At 46.3% G+C, this 15,514-nt stretch overlaps 1 protein-coding gene across 1 annotated transcript; it reads left to right on the forward strand.

The window, feature by feature from the left end:
- TREM1 (triggering receptor expressed on myeloid cells 1) lies at positions 493-14,923 on the forward strand. The gene is made up of 4 exons (XM_005696302.2): positions 493-626; positions 5,361-5,702; positions 6,957-7,152; positions 14,370-14,923. Exons 1-4 carry the CDS (start codon positions 578-580, stop codon positions 14,473-14,475), a joined length of 693 nt encoding a protein of 230 aa, XP_005696359.1. The 5' UTR covers positions 493-577; the 3' UTR covers positions 14,476-14,923.

Here is a 15,514-nt window from a genome sequence, read left to right on the forward strand (position 1 = left end):
TTCCATATTTTGGACATTGTAATTAGTGCTGCTCTGAACATTGGGGTACTTGTATCTTGGAAAGTGTTTTTATTTAATATACACTTTAAATCTTGTTTATAATCCACTGTCCCATGTTAATCTTCAAGGACATTCCTTATTTGTAGATGATCTGTAGGTTGGATTTCTATGCTTTGTCCTCTAGTATATTTCTTAGCTGTTTAACATGTCCTAGTCATTTTACATTTGGGATTATTTCTGAAGTGAATCTTTTCTGTTATTGACTTTTCACACTGTCAAATCTGCCTTTCATTGCTTCTAGTAAGGAACCTTTTGGATTTCTTTCTTCTTTATTCACTGTCCTGTATTATATCATCCTGCATCTTTTCTGGTCTATGAATGAGCCCAGTCTTGGATCCCTATGTTGTTCTTGACGTCTGGAGCCAAGATACCCAGTGATGAAACACAGCATCAGACTCAGCACCTCCCACAATGGCATAACATCCTGTTGTGCAACTTTCGGGAGCCTCTGGGGTAGAGTGTCTCTCTGTAGCTGTGCCAGGAGCCACAGAACAGCTGGAGTCAGCGCACATGAAGGATGAGGAAGGCCAGGCTCTGGGGGCTGCTCTGGATGCTCTTCGTTCCAGGTAAGATGCGGAGGAGGTGTGAGTGGGTGAGCCCCCCCCCCCCCCCAGGACCTGGGGTTGGGGCCAAGCCCTCCACAAGAAAAGTCTCCCGCTTCCTCTGAAGATCCAGGGGGTGTGGCCACTCAAGACAGAGCCAGCCAGTAGATATGCCACGCTGGGTTTCTCCACCCAGACTTAAAAGAATCAGGAGAACACACAGGGCCTGAGAACAGAACTAAAGGGGGCGGGTTAGGGAAGCAAGATGCCTGGGCCTTTTGATGTTGTCAGGGACATGCAAAACCCCGAGTGGGAAACTAATGGTAGAGAAAAATCTCACCTTGACACGACCTAAGGGAAATTTGTTTTTGAGTTTGACATTTTTTTCCCTTTATATTCCATCATGGTGCTTTGGATGTTGAAAGAAGTGTTAGTCACTCAGTTGTGTCCAACTCTTTGTGACCCCATGTCTATCCGTGGGATTCTCCAGGCAAGAATACTGGAATGGGTTGCCATTTCCTTCTCCAGGGGATCTTCCCCACCCAGGGATCGAACCTGGGTCTCTCGCATTGAAGGCAGGCTTTTTACCAACTGAGCCACCAGGGAAGCCTAAACCCCAAAGACATAGTCCATTCAATAAATACCTCCCAGTGGCCAAGCATGGGCCAGGAGACCTGCTATTGCTGAGGACACAGAAGTGCACAGGAGAAAAGTGCCCGTTTTCACAGAGGCCGTGATCCCAGGGCCCTGAGGCTCTGCTGCTCGGGCTGCACAGTGTTGCTGGGGCCCTTCTCTCCTCTTCCTGCGTAGCTCACACCTTCACTAAAAGTGGAAGCACTTGGAGCTTTCGTTGTTCCTGCTCCCAGTCCTCATGAATACATTGGGAAAATAAGCAGAGAAGGGGAGCATATCAACAAGGAATTAAAAGAAACGTTTGCTTTGGAAAGACAGAAAAGATTCTAGGGAGAGGATGTTTTCCGGGGACCCACTGCCTTGAGCAAAGTCCTGGGTAATCACCTGGTAGAGCCTGCACACCAGGGTTGCTCCGGGACTTCTTGGAGCTGGGGTGACGATCCGGATGGGGTACATGGAGGTGTGGTTCCCATGGACCAGTGCACTTCCTTGTGTCTTTTCTTTCTTTTCTTTTTTTAAAGATCTGTTTTCATTTTGCAGTGGAGGTTGTGTTTATTTATTGATTTATTTTTAGTTTTACTCATTTATCCGCCCGCACGGGGTCTTCGTCGTGGCACATGGGCTTTCTCTAGTTGGGGTGAGTGGGGCTGCTCTCTGGTTGCAGTGCATGGGTTTCTCGTGGCGGCGGCTTCTCTTGTCGCAGCTCACGGGTTCTGGAGCACAGGTTCAGTAGTCGCGGTGCATAGGCGTACTTGCCCCTTGGCATGTGGTATCTCCCTGAAGCAGGGATGGAACCTGTGTCCCTGCATTGGCAGACCGATTCCCAACCCCACTGGACAGCCAGGGAAGTCCCTCCTTGTGTCTTATTCATGTTTTTCCAGGAGAACTGGGAGAAAATGGAAGGTTGAAGACTGAGAGGAAACCAGTGTTTTTTTTTTTTCTCCACTGAGTCCCATCAGGGTAGCTTAGGGTGTAACATAAAAGCTCCTTCTAGACCCTGTATCCTGGGAAATAGAATTATTCGTCAGTTATTCTCATTTGGGTTGTCACTGGCTTTAATCCCAACTAGACAGCTGCTTTGGGCAATCTAGCTCAGAGGTTTAGAGCTGATTCTAGAGTCTTCCCTGGTGGCTCAGACGGTGAAGAGTCTGCCTGCAGTGCCGGGGACCCAGGTTCTAATCCATGGGTCAGGAATATCCCCTGGAGAAGGAACCAGCAACCCACACCAGTATTCTTGCCTGGAAAAAATCCCATAGATGGAGGAACCTGACAGGCTACTGTCCATGGGGTCACAGTTACTGCTAAGTGTTTAAGACACTCTCTCATTTAATCTTTATAACTTATAAGCTGATACTACTATTATTCCTAGTTTAGAGACTAGGGTCGCCAAGAGTCAGACACTTTCTAGAGGCTGACTATGAGGGTCTGAATCCTGACTTCCCACGTTTCTCCTGTGGGACCTTGGGCGAATCACACAATGTGTGTGTGCCCTCAGGTGCATCCAACTCTTTGCCACCGCATGCACTGTAGCCCGCCAGGCTCCTCTGTCCATGGGATTTTCCAGGTAAGAATACTGGAGTGGGTTGCCATTCCCACTCCAGGGGATCTTCCCAATCCAGGGATCAAACCCCTGTCTCTTGCACCGACAAGCAGATTCTTTACCACTAGGCCACCTGGGAAGCCCAAATCACATAATAACTTCTGGGTTATTAAATAAACTTTCTGTCTCCCAATTTCCTTGTCTTGAAACTAGGAAAAATAGCAGTATCAAAGGATATGTTATAAAGATTAAATGAGAGAGTGTCTTAAACACTTAGCAGTAGAAGGTATTTGTTATTCTTTTTTACATTAATAATATAAAGAAGTCCTTTCTTGAAATGGTGCAAAAAGTGATGTACAGACTTCACTTCTGCGTTAGTTTCTCACTCTCCATTCACAAGAGCCTGGCAGGTTTGTGAGCAATCTGTCTCCTGTGACTCCTACTGTCTTGACCCATCTGGGCAGTTATAACAAAATACCACAGTCTGGGTGGCTTATAAACAACAGAAATTTACTTCTCCCAGTTCTGGAGGCTGGAAATTCAAGGTCACAGTACCAGCATGATTGGGTTCTGGGGAAGGTCCTCTTCTGAGCTGCAGACTGACTACCAGTTTCCCACTGTATCCTAATGTGGGGGAAGGGGCAAGGGAGCTCCCCGGAGCCTCATTCCTAAAGGCACTAATCCTATTCCTGAGGGCAGAGCCCTTATGACCTAACTATCTCCACCTTGAAGTTTAAGATTTCAAAATATGAATTTTAGGGGGACACTAGCATTTAGATTAATAGAAGCAGCAATAATTGTAGGTAGTGGTAGCCTGACCTTAGTAATGGTAGGTGGATTGACCCCCCGCTATCCAGCCCATTATTTATTTGGTTTTCCATGAAGGAAGGTATCTCAGGCCTGGATGGATAAACTATAGACCCTCAGTGAAGGGAGTCCTGCTGTGTCCAGTGGAAAACACAGACCTAGATCTTACTACTTTAACTCTACTTGGCCCTCCCATCAGCAAGGATCCCTTGGACCAGACCAGAAATTCATGCCAATTCTAAGTTCAACATTCAAGAGTGTGATTGAAACTTTTGTCCCTGTAATCCAGGGGTTCTCAGCCTTGGCACTATTGACATTATGGGTGGGTTAATTTTTTCTCATGGGGGCTGGCCTGTGCGCTGAAGGATGTTTAACATTTAACAACATCTCTGGCCTCTACCCATTAGATGCCATTAGCACCTCCTTGCTCCCAATGATGGGGCTTCCCTGGTAGCTCAGCTGGTAAAGAATCTGCCTGCAATGCAGGAGACCACAGTTCTATTCCTGGGTTGGGAAGATCCCCTGGAAAAGGGATAGGCTACCTACTCCTGTATTCTTGGGCTTCCCTGGTGGCTCAACAGTAAAGAATCCACCTGCAATGCAGGAGACTTGGGTTCGATCTCTGGGTTGGGAAGATCCCCTGGAGAAGGGAATGGCAACCCACTCTAGTATTCTTGCCTGGAGAATCCCATGGACAGAGGAGCCTGGTGGGCTATAGTCCATGGGGTCTCAAAGAGTTGGACATGACTGAGTGACTAAGAACAGCATAACTGCCAATTATAACAACCAAAAATATTTGCAGTCATTGCCCAATGTCCCCAGAGGGAAAATTGTCCCCAGTGGAAGACCACTGCTGTGACTCCTTGACATTCTGTAATATTTAGAACTCTTTTGGATGCAAGCAACATCCTATAGACCAATCAACACAGTAAGAAAGAGCAGCAGTCTCAACAGAGGATTCTGATTGGCCCAGCCTTAGTCATGTGCCCATATCTAGGCCAATCAGCATGGCCAGAGTGGTGAGATTCTTTGGCTAAGCCTGTGTCTCTGTGTCCATCCTGAAGAATATGGGCAGCCCCATCAGTAAAGGTACATAGGATGAGAAAGATGAGCACCTTGAGAAAGAGGTGATCTGCTACCCAAGGAAGGGAGAGATGAAGACCACACCATCAGACATCAGTGTCCACCATGTCCTCGAGATGGCTTCCTCGCCATTTTTCCAATAGTCTCTTGAACTGGTCTCTCTCCTCTGACTTAGATGAAGTTCCTCCAGCTGTTCAGAAGAGTCACTTTCTGATAGTAACATCTCTTCACATCCGCTTTGCACCCTGTGCCTGGTGGTCTAGAGGTTAGGATTCAGCAGTCTCGTTCTGCACCCTGTACATCCTTCCCTATAATCATTCCCTCCCATCATGCCCCTGTCACTCATGGCCTTAGCACGTGTCCCATGCTCTGTCTCTATTCAGACAATTTCTTCCTCTCAAAAACAGTCATTTATGAAAGTTGATTTGCACAAACCATACACAGTCTAACTTTTGTGGTCAAAATCAAACAAACAAACAAACCAAATGAACCCCCACCCCCTAAAACTACTTGCAATGATAGGATCTAATGCTAACTTGCAGGGAAAGCTGCATCTTCTCTGGAGACCTTGAGAATCTTGTCTAAAAATCAGGTGATTTAACAAGAAAGAAAGGTGGCTCCTCTCTCTTTTCTTTTTTTCCCAAAGAGAAGGAAGCTATTCCTCACAGAGCCTAACTCAAATTCTCTGCTTACAGAAATCCAAGCTGCCACTAAACTATTCGAGGAGAAGTGTACTCTAGCAGAGGGGCAGACCTTGACCGTGAGCTGTCCTACCAATACCAACATGTATTCCAACAGCCAGAAGGCTTGGCAGAGGCTGAAAGATAACGGGGAGGTCCAGACACTGGCAATCACAGAGGGGTCCAGTCAAGTCCAGAAGGGGAAGTACTTCCTAGAAGACATCCCCAGTGAAGGGATGCTGCAAGTCCGAATGACCAACCTTCAAGTGGAGGACTCAGGATTGTACCGATGTGTGATCTTGGGACCCAGCGACCCCATCATCCTGTTCTACCCAGTCCGCCTGGTGGTGACCAAGAGTGAGTGACCTGGGGGTGGGTGGTAGAGGGTGGGAGAGCCAGATCAGGTCGAGTGGGACAGGGGTGGTAGCACCAGTAGGGCTGTGGCTCAGGATTTCTAGAAGATTATGATCTTGCTCCTTGTTTCTAGAAGCTCCTTGTTTCTCATTTGAGGTCTTTGAGAGACATTTGGTCTAATGGTAAGAAGGGATTGCATCTCATTCTTTGTATGGGATTCCTCTTTGGGAGTAGAACCTAACATGCTGTGCTATTGTAGGAAGTGGGATAAGGTGAAAGGTGAGTGATGGACTTGGGACACTTTAGTCTCAAGCTTCAGGTCTTCATGCAGAAGTCATTTCCTTGGGAAGCCTCTGTGAGTCACCCTCCCTTCCTAAGGATGCATCTGAGGCCCCTCCTGGGTGCTTCCAAAGCAGTGCTCCTCCGACCTTAAGAGGGCACAGACCACCTGGGGTCTTATTTTAAATGTAATACATCTAGGATGGGACCTAGATTCTGTATTTCCAGCTTCCTCACAGACAATGCTGATGCTGCTGGTCCATGGCTTCTGTTTTGAGTAGCAAAGCACCAGGGCTCGCTTGGTGCTCTCTTTATAGACAGCTCTATCTTGCTGGATGAAGTAGTGGCCAGTTTCCTTAACTGTCTCCCCTATTCATCTTTGAGAACCTTGAGGAGGTAATCTGTGCCTTATTCAACTCTATATCTCTAGCAACTGATGAAGTGCCTGGCATATAGTAGGGCTTCCACAGATGTTGACTGGATGAATTAAGGAAAGCAGATTAGAACGGGGGCAGATTCAAGTTCCTAGCCCCTGTGGAGCCCATATCTAAGGAAGACAAGACATATCTGCACTATGTTAATGAAAGATAACTTGCAAAGCAATATGCCACAGGTACAGGTGAGTGCAAGGCAGAGAGAATGGTATAAGATAATCAGGGAAATATTCTTGAAGAAGGGCTGGTGGTGAAGACATGGATTGGTGAAGAATGGCAGGCAAGTGTATTTCCAATAACATGAATAGCCTGGAAATACCTTCCTTCTTCCTTATCTCCCTCCCTCCTTCTTTCCTTCCTTCTTTCCTTTTCCCCATCTCTGACCCAAAAAATGTCACACTATTTCTTTATTAAAATTAAAAGCAAAAGGAAACCTTGGTTCATGAGTGGCCATGTTCATTTCCCTCCTCAGTTCCATTTACTCTATCACTCATCCTTCCAGCTACCCATTATCTGTCCAACCATCCAATGTGCTTTCTTGCAGATTCTTTGGGAACCCCTGACTCAGATGAGTATCCTTGCCAGATCTCTGTTCAGAATCCCACCCTACCTCCCGTCACCACCAAGCTCCGTCCCAGGCCCAGGCCCAGGCCCGTGACCCAACTCGTCCCCACATCAGCCGATAGGCTCTCCTCTCCTGGCCTCACAGTCACCCCCACAAATGTGACACACATCACCAGGTATGGTTTCCAGGTCTCTGGGCCCTTGGATCGGACACCAAGTCCTTTGATTCCCAGTCCATGTGCTGAGAGGGTGTGGGGAGTGAGGGATGGGGGAGGGTAGAGGGCAGGGTGGGTTTGAGTCCTCTCGGTCCGGTGGACCTTCCCAGGGGAAGAAGGAGTGTGCTGGTGCTGGAGAGAGGAGGAGGCTCTTGGAGGCAATACGAGGCTGCCATTCTCCCCACCGTTTCCCTCTGTGTTTGCTTCTTGCATGTCAGAGGGGTAAGGAGAGGGAAATGGCATCTGTGCTGAATTCCAAGGGCTCAGCAAACCCGTAATGGTGTAGTGGGAAAAGAGACCCTGGATTCTAATGTCAGCCAGATCGACTGAAAGTGCAACTTCAGGCCACTCAGGATTCTTCTCTGGCTTCAGTTTCCTTGTTTCTATGGTTGGGGTTGGAGGGGGTAGGGGAGGGTAGAAAAAAAATCAGAGCTGGAATTCATAATCTAGCCCAACCGCTCTGAGCAAGTGAGGCGCATTAGGATATCCTGGAGCATTAGCTTTTATTTGGCTTGTTTTATTTATTTATTAAAAAAATTTTTTTTGAATGCACCCTGCAGCATGTGGGATCTCAGTTTCCCAAACAGGGATGTAACCAGCATCCCCTCCACTGCAAGGCAGAGTCTTGATCACTGGACAACTGGGGAAATCCCTGGGTTGTTTTCAATGCTGATGCATGTGACCTCTGCAGACCAAAAGGATTAGAATTTCTGGAGGTGGGGCTGGTCTCAGTAGTTTTTATAAGATCTTCAGGACTCTTAAAATGTGCAGGCAAAGCTAAGAACCATGACCTTTGCATGCTCACCCTTTTATACAGTTTATTATTAAATGTTGATTTATCTTAGAGTGTGTTTATCACTAAATGTTGACTTGGCAGTGAAAGAAAGATTCTTCCATATTCCTACCAATCTAATGTGTCTTTTCTTGTCCATCTTCTCGTCTAGCTTTTATTCATGCTTGGATATATTTTAATGTGGCATTAATTCTAATTATACACATTTTCATTATTTTTTCTTGGCTAAACCTATTCTTCAGTGTTGCTCCCTAGTCTTTGTAGTCAGAATTTCAGCGTACTTTTCTATCAATAGAAAGCCATTGCTCACATAATCCTTTGCCTGTTTTCAGACACTGAGATTATTTTCGTTTTTTGTAGTACTGATAACTTTGAGATGAACATATATTTGTAGACGTCCGTTTCTTCTTTGAAATTGTTCACTCAAAAGAAATTCCCTTAAAAGAAGCCCAACATTTATACTCTTCTGTATGTGTCCTTGCATGCTCAATTGTGTCCAACTCTTTGTGACCACATGGACTGTAGCCTGCCAGGCTCTTTTGTCCATGGAATTCTCCAGGCAAGAATACTATGGTGGGTCACCATTTCCTCCTCCAGGGAGTCTTCCTGACCTAGAGATTGAACCTTCATCTCCTGCATTGGCAGGTGGATTCTTTATCCCAGAGCTACCGGGAAAGCCGTTTTCCTCTATGCGTACTGTCAATTTGTTTTCCAAAGGTTGGAAACAATTTGAAGTGAGATCCACAATGAGGAAGAGAAGCAGTGTCACTACAGAGCTCTGGTAAAAATATATCTGTCAAAATAGATGCGATGCTGAAAGCTCATATTCTGTGTATGCAGGTGCCAAATCAAATCTCAAGGACAGTTTTGGGTGAAGTAAAAGGAGTAGCTTTGTTGCTTTTCTAGGCAAAGGGGGCCACTGTGGGCTAATGTTCTCAAAACTATGTGTTGCAACTTGGGGAAGATAGTGACAAGTTTTGTAGTAATTGTTCAGAGAGAGTGCGATCAGCTCATGAACATTCTTCTGATGGGCTGGTGATGGCATAAGTAGGAGTCAGCATCCTTATCCTTCAGGTCCAACTGGTCTAGGGTCTACATGCTTGTGGGTGGCAGACCATCATTAATCTTTGTTAACTTCTATCACCTGGAGGGGGTTTCAGTATCTGCAAAACAGCTCAAAGATATTGTCTGTATCCACTGATGAGGAATCACAAGCTGAAATCAAGACTGCTAGGAGAATATCAACAACCTCAGATATGCAGATGATATCACTCTAATGGCAGAAAGAGAAAGTAAAGAGCCTCTTGATAGGGGTAAAGAGGAGAGTGAAAAAGCTGGCTTAAAACTCAACACTCAAAAAACTAAGATCATGGCTTCCAGTCCCATCACTTGAAATGACAAATAGATGGGGAAAAAGTGAAAACAGTGGCAGAATGTGTTTTCTTGGGATCCAAAAATCACTGCAGATAGTGACTGCATTCACAAAATTAAAAGACACTTGCTCCTTGGAAGAAAAGCTATGACTAACCTAGACAGCACATTAAAAAGCAGAGACATCACTTTGCTGACAAAGGTCTGTATAGTCAAAGCTATGGTTGGTTTTTCCAGCAGTCATGTATAGAAGTGAGAGTTGAACCATAAAGAAAGCTGAGCACCAAAGAATTGATGCTTTTGAACTGTGGTGTTGGAGAAGACTCTTGAGAGTCCCTTGGACTGCAAGGAGATCAAACCAGTCCATCCTATAAGAAATCAACCCTGAGTATTCATTGGAAGGACTGGTGCTGAAGCTGAAGCTCCAATACTTTGGCCACCTGATACAAAGAGCTGACTCACTGGAAAAGACCATGATTCTGGGAAGGATTGAGGACAGGAGGAAGGGGATGACAGAGAATGAGATGTTTGGGTGGCATCATTGACTCAATGGACATGAGTCTGAGGAAACTCTGGGAGATAGTGAAAGACAGGGAAGCCTGGCATGCTGCAGTCCATGGGGTTGCCAACAGTCGGACACAACTGAGTGACTGAACGACAACAATGATTGATGGGAAACAGGACCTTGCTCAGAGGCTTGCTCTTGACGTTTTCTCCCTGGTCTTGCATCCCCAGTTCAGTTCAGTTGCTCAGTCATGTCTGAGTCCTTGCAACTCTATGACTGCAACATGCCAGGCTTTCCTGTCCATCACCCATTCCTAGAGCTTGCTCAAATTCATGTTCATCAAGTTGGTGATGCCATTCAATCATCTCATCCTCTGATGTTCCCTTCTCCTCTCACCTTCCATCTTTCCCAGCATCAGGGTCTTTTCCAGTTCGTTCCATCAGGTGGCCAAAGTACTGGAGTTTCAGCTTCAACATCAGTCTTTCCAATGAATATTCAGGACTGATTTCCTTTAGGGTTAACTAGTTTGATCTCCTTGCAGTCCAAGGGACTCTCAAGAGTCTTCCCCAACATCACAGTTCAAAAGCATCAATTCTTTGGTGCTCAGCTTTCTTTATGGCCCAACTCTCACATCCAGCACTGCTGGAAAAATCATAGCTTTGACTAGACAGACCTTTGTTAGCAATGTAATGTCTCTGCTTTTTAATATCCTGTCTAGGTTGGTCACAGTTTTTCTTCCAAGGAGCAAGTGTCTTTTAATTTCATGGCTGCAGTCACCATCTGCAGTGATTTTGGAGCCCAAGAAAATTAAGTCTGTCACTGTTTCCATTGTTTCCCCATCTATTTGCCATGAAGTGATGGGAATGGATGCCATGATCTCCATTTTTTGAATGTTGAGTTTTAGGCCAACTTTTTCACTCTCCTCTTTCACTTTCATTAAGAGGCTCTTCAGTTCCTCTTCGCTTTCTATCACAAGGGTGATGTCATCTCCATATCTGAGCTTATTGATATTTCTCCAGGTAATCTTGATTCCAGCTTGTGCTTTATCCAGCCTGGCATTTCGCTTGATGTTCTCTGCATAGAAGTTAAATAAGCAGAGTGACAATAGACAGCCTTGACGTAGTCCTTTCTCAATTTGGAACCAGTCTGTTGTTTCATGTCCGGTTCTAACTGTTCCTTCTCGACCTACATACAGATTTCTCAGGAGGCAGGTAAAGTGTATTCTCATCTCTTGAAGAATTTTCCACAGTTTGTTGTGATCCACACCGTCAAAGGCTTTAGCATAGTCAATAAAGCAGAAGTAGATGTTTTCCTGGAACTCTCTTGCTTTTTCTATGATCCAACATATGTTGGCAATTTGATCTCTATTCCTTTGCCTTTTCTAAATCCAGCTTGAACATCTGGAAGTTCTCGGTTCATGTACTATTGAAGCCTCACTTGGAAAACTTTGAGCATTATTTTGCTAGTGTGAGAGATGAGTGCAATTGTGTGGTAGTTTGAACATTCTTTGGCATTGCCTTTCTTTGGGATTGGAATGAAAACTGACCTTTTTCAGTCCTGTGGTCACTGCTGAGTTTTCCGAATTTGTTGGCATATTGAGTACAGCACTTTCACAGATGATGATCTTTTAGGATTTGCAATCGCTCAGCTGGAATTCCATCAGTTACACTAGCTTTGTTCATAGTGATGCTTCCTCATGCCCACTTGAATTCCACACTCCAAGATGTCTGGCTCTAGGTGAGTCATCACACCATCGTGGTTATCTGGGTTAGGAAAGTCTTTTTTGCATACTTCTTCTGTGTATTCTTGCCACCTCTTCTTAATATCTTCTGCTTCTATTAGGTCCATTCCATTTCTGTCCTTTATTGAGCCCATCTTTGCATGAAATGTTCCCTTGGTATCTCTAATTTTCTTGGAGAGATCTCTAGTCTTCCCCATTCTATTGTTTTCCTCTATTTCTTTGCATTGATCACTGAGGAAGGCTTTCTTATCTCTTCTTTGGAACTGTGCATTCAGATGGGTATATCTTTCCTTTCTTCCTTTGCCTTTAGCTTCCCCTCCCTTCCCTAATTAACAACAGCTTGAATCTGCCCCCTGGGGCTCAGGGAAAGCCATGGAGGCTGAATGAAGGTTGTTTCCTACAATTAAAGAAATGGGGGACACAAAAGCCTTGTGCCCAGGAGCCCCACAGGACCCTGCATGGTATCAGACATGAGCTGGAACTTGCTTTCATCTATTACTGTGGACTTTGAGCTCCACAGGGTAGAGGCAGAGTGCCCTCTTCCCCTTCTGTTGTGCCTAAGTGGCTGGTACATAGTAAGAGATCATGAAAACATTTAAAATAAAACACATCTTTACAATAAATGCTATTCTTTTTTTCCCACTAATTTTCCAGAGTATAAACTGAGAATGCAAACATTCACCCATATTCCTACTAAAGGCTATACCTCCTTCACCTATTGACTTTATGTGTTTTAATTAACATGAACCATTCTATGTGTCAGAGTCCAGCTGGGAAGGCAGAAGCCACTGAGCTGTTTGAAAAAGAGGGAATTTAGTGGAGGGAGCAGTTTGTCCAGGAGATGGAGGAGCAGAGGCGCCTATCTGGGGCTGGAGGGTGTGGCACCTCAGAGGAAGCCACTGTCACCCTGTCTTCGGAGGGTTCCATGGAGGCAGGCTGCGGAGAAAATCTTGTGCAAATGTTTCAGGAAGGGATCCCGGGAAAAACCATTCCTGGGGAGTGGGACTGGGAGGGAAGGAAACCTAGCAAACGGTGCCATAACAAAAGCGAGGGGCCTCTGGGCATCACAGGAGTTGTCTGTATGGAGAGGGGCTGGGGAGCTGGAGTGTTTGTACTCCCAGCACTCGGTGAGGGGCGAGGAATTCCCCAGCACTGTGGCTGGAGTGCCTTAGGGTGGGGTGGGATAGGGGTATCTGGCTGCCCACATACAGCCTCAGAAAGGAATGCAACGCTTGCCCTTGAGAGTGGACATGTTCTAGGAGCTCTGTGCAAGAAAACGTTCCAGGGCTTGGAGGGGATAAGGCACGGCACTGGCAGGAGACCCTTGGAGAGAGCACAGTTTGTGGAGCCCAGAGCTGGAAACTCCCTGGGCAGTAGGGCAGGAACCGGGCACAGGCTTGCACTGCAGGGGGCATAGCTGCAAGCCTGAGGGTCTAGAGAGGCACTGCCTTCCAGCCTCCGCCCCAGTCCCCAGCCAGGGCAGCCAGGGCTGAACTTGGCTGCCTCAGACATCTAGTTCCTGCAGATGCAAGACAGCACCGCAGGCTGGGGGTAGATTTTAGCACAAAAGGACCTGTACTGCTTTCTATGGCTGTTGTATCATTTCTCCCTTTGCAGGCTTGTACATTCAGGTTTAAGTTTTGCATAGGCAAACATGTTGATTTTTAAATTATTGCTTTGTTTTATTCCTTAATTGTGTTTATCCTATTTCCTGGTGCCTTCTCTATTTTTTTCACTTTATTTTAATCTTAATCCATCGGTGAGGGGGGTGTTATTTTGCTATATGGTGTGAATGATAGAAGCAATGACTTTTTCTTACATTTTGCCACCCAGGAATCACAAGACTGTTTATTTACTAGACAATTCTTGCCTACCTTTTGGGCTGCCGATTTCCTTAGATATGAATTCTTAACTATCCTTGGATCTATATCTGGACTTCTATTTGTTTCCCTGCTGTTTCTCTTTTCAACCTGGTGTCTCATCTCTATGGATTAGTTGTGCTATAACCTATTTCCACGGACTTCCCAGGTGGCAGTAGTGGTAAAGAACCTGCCAATGCAGGAGGCATAAGAGACACGGGTTTGATCCTTGGGTCAGGAAGATCCCCTAGAGGAGGGCATGGCAACCCACTCCAGTATTCTTGCCTGGAGAATCCCATGGACAGAGGAGCCTGGAGGGCTGCAATCTATAGTGTCGCAAAGAGGCAGACACAACTGAAGCAAGTGAACACACACAACCTATTTCCGCATCTGCTGAGTCTATACAAGCCAAGTTTCTCCATTCATTCGCGTCCTTCTCTTACGGTACCTACTGATGTTTACCCAGGACTTTTAGAATCACGTTGCTGAGGTCTATGAAAATTCATGATGGGATTTTGATGAGGACTGGAATCTCAGTTTATAAATGAGGCCAGAGAGGTGAGGTGACTCTCCCAGGATAGGTCCTGATGCTGAGAATGGAAGCCAGCTTTCCTTGCTCTGGGAGCCCTCGCTCTCTCTACTGCATGAAAGCAGGAAGGAGCCTTGTCCTCCTGTCCTTTCTCCCTGATGCCTCTTCTGAACGTGGACTCTGTGCTGTCTACTAAGTATATTTCTAATCAGTAGTTTTAGGTGATGGGACAAACTAGAGGCACGTGACAGAGCCAGTCAGTATGGGGAAAGGAGGGATTGGGAGCAGATGAGCCACGAGGTGTGAAAGCCCGTGACAGACACGCGCGTGTGTGGGAGCATCCATGTCAATAGCCGCGCTCAGTCTTCTGTCTTCCCCAGGGCCCCTGGGATCAGCATCATCATTCCCGCAGCGTGTGGACTCCTGAGTAAGACCCTGGTCTTCATTGGTCTGTTTGCTGTCACGCAGAGGTCATTTGCATCTTAGCCACAGGAATCCACAAGAGTGACCTCCAACCTCCACTCGTGTCCACTTGGCAGTTGTGCCTGAAGAGGGGCATAAGGGGAAGAGGCAGGGGTCAGTGACATGAGCTGATCTGTAACTCAGGTGACTTCTAAGGCTCAGGATCCCACCTTCGTGGCCCTGCTAACTCCCCTCATTTAACTGATAACCTTGGGTGTGCTTTGTTCCCTCACAAGAGAAGATACGGCCCCACACCTGCTCATTCCACTGGCGGCTCAGGGTTTGCATTAAATACAGACACTGCCTGGGACTTCCCTGGTGGCCCAGTGGCTAAGTCCGAGTTCCGAATGCAGGGGGCCCCCTGGGTTCCATCCCTGTCGGGGAACTAGATCCCGCTTGCTGCAACGAAGACTGAAGATCTCATGTGCTGCAACTAAGACCTGGCACAGCCAAATAAATAAATAAGTAAATAAATATTAAAAAATGAAGACACTGCCTGATGCTTTTCACTGTCACGGGTTGTGGGGGTCGTGAGGCACAGAGGCTACGGCTGCTAACTCTGCTTTGGTCCTCACCCTGGACTACAACATTTTGGCTTGAACTGGACAGAGTTCGCAGTACAGAAGCATCTTGTTCTCTCAGCTGCCAGGGCTTTCTTCTCCTCTAGAATCAGATGTTTCAGTTTCTCTCCTTCATTTATGGCCTTTTCCAACACTCCCAGAAGATTGTTGAAAACCATGGAGCAAAGAGAAGATGAGATGTCATGGTAAGAATTCCATATTTGGGAAAGGGGAACTGAGCTAACCAGAAGGGTGTATCCTGGGACAATACTGGGAGGATGAGATAGGATCCATGGCTGAGGACTGGTAAAGCAATATCATTTGTCTATGGTGTGCATTTATTGTGGGCATCAGTGGGGGTGCATCTGGCCACTGGATCCTCAGAACAACCCCACAAAGGCAGAGATCCATGCCTGGAATGAGACCACATGAGAAGGGCGTCACCACTTACTGGCAGGGACAAAAACTAGAGCTCCTTTACTGAAGACCAAGCGCCTCAAAGC

This window comes from Capra hircus, chromosome 23 (assembly GCF_001704415.2).
Source record: "Capra hircus breed San Clemente chromosome 23, ASM170441v1, whole genome shotgun sequence".
Taxonomy (NCBI): Eukaryota; Metazoa; Chordata; class Mammalia; order Artiodactyla; family Bovidae; genus Capra; species Capra hircus.

Coding starts and splice junctions, on each gene's coding strand:
- TREM1 (XM_005696302.2), top strand. CDS start 578: ATGAGGAAGGCCAGGCTCTGGGGGCTGCTCTGGATGCTCTTCGTTCCA. Junction 627..5,360: donor CTGGATGCTCTTCGTTCCAG/GTAAGATGCGGA, acceptor CTCTGCTTACAG/AAATCCAAGCTGCCACTAAA. Junction 5,703..6,956: donor CCGCCTGGTGGTGACCAAGA/GTGAGTGACCTG, acceptor GCTTTCTTGCAG/ATTCTTTGGGAACCCCTGAC.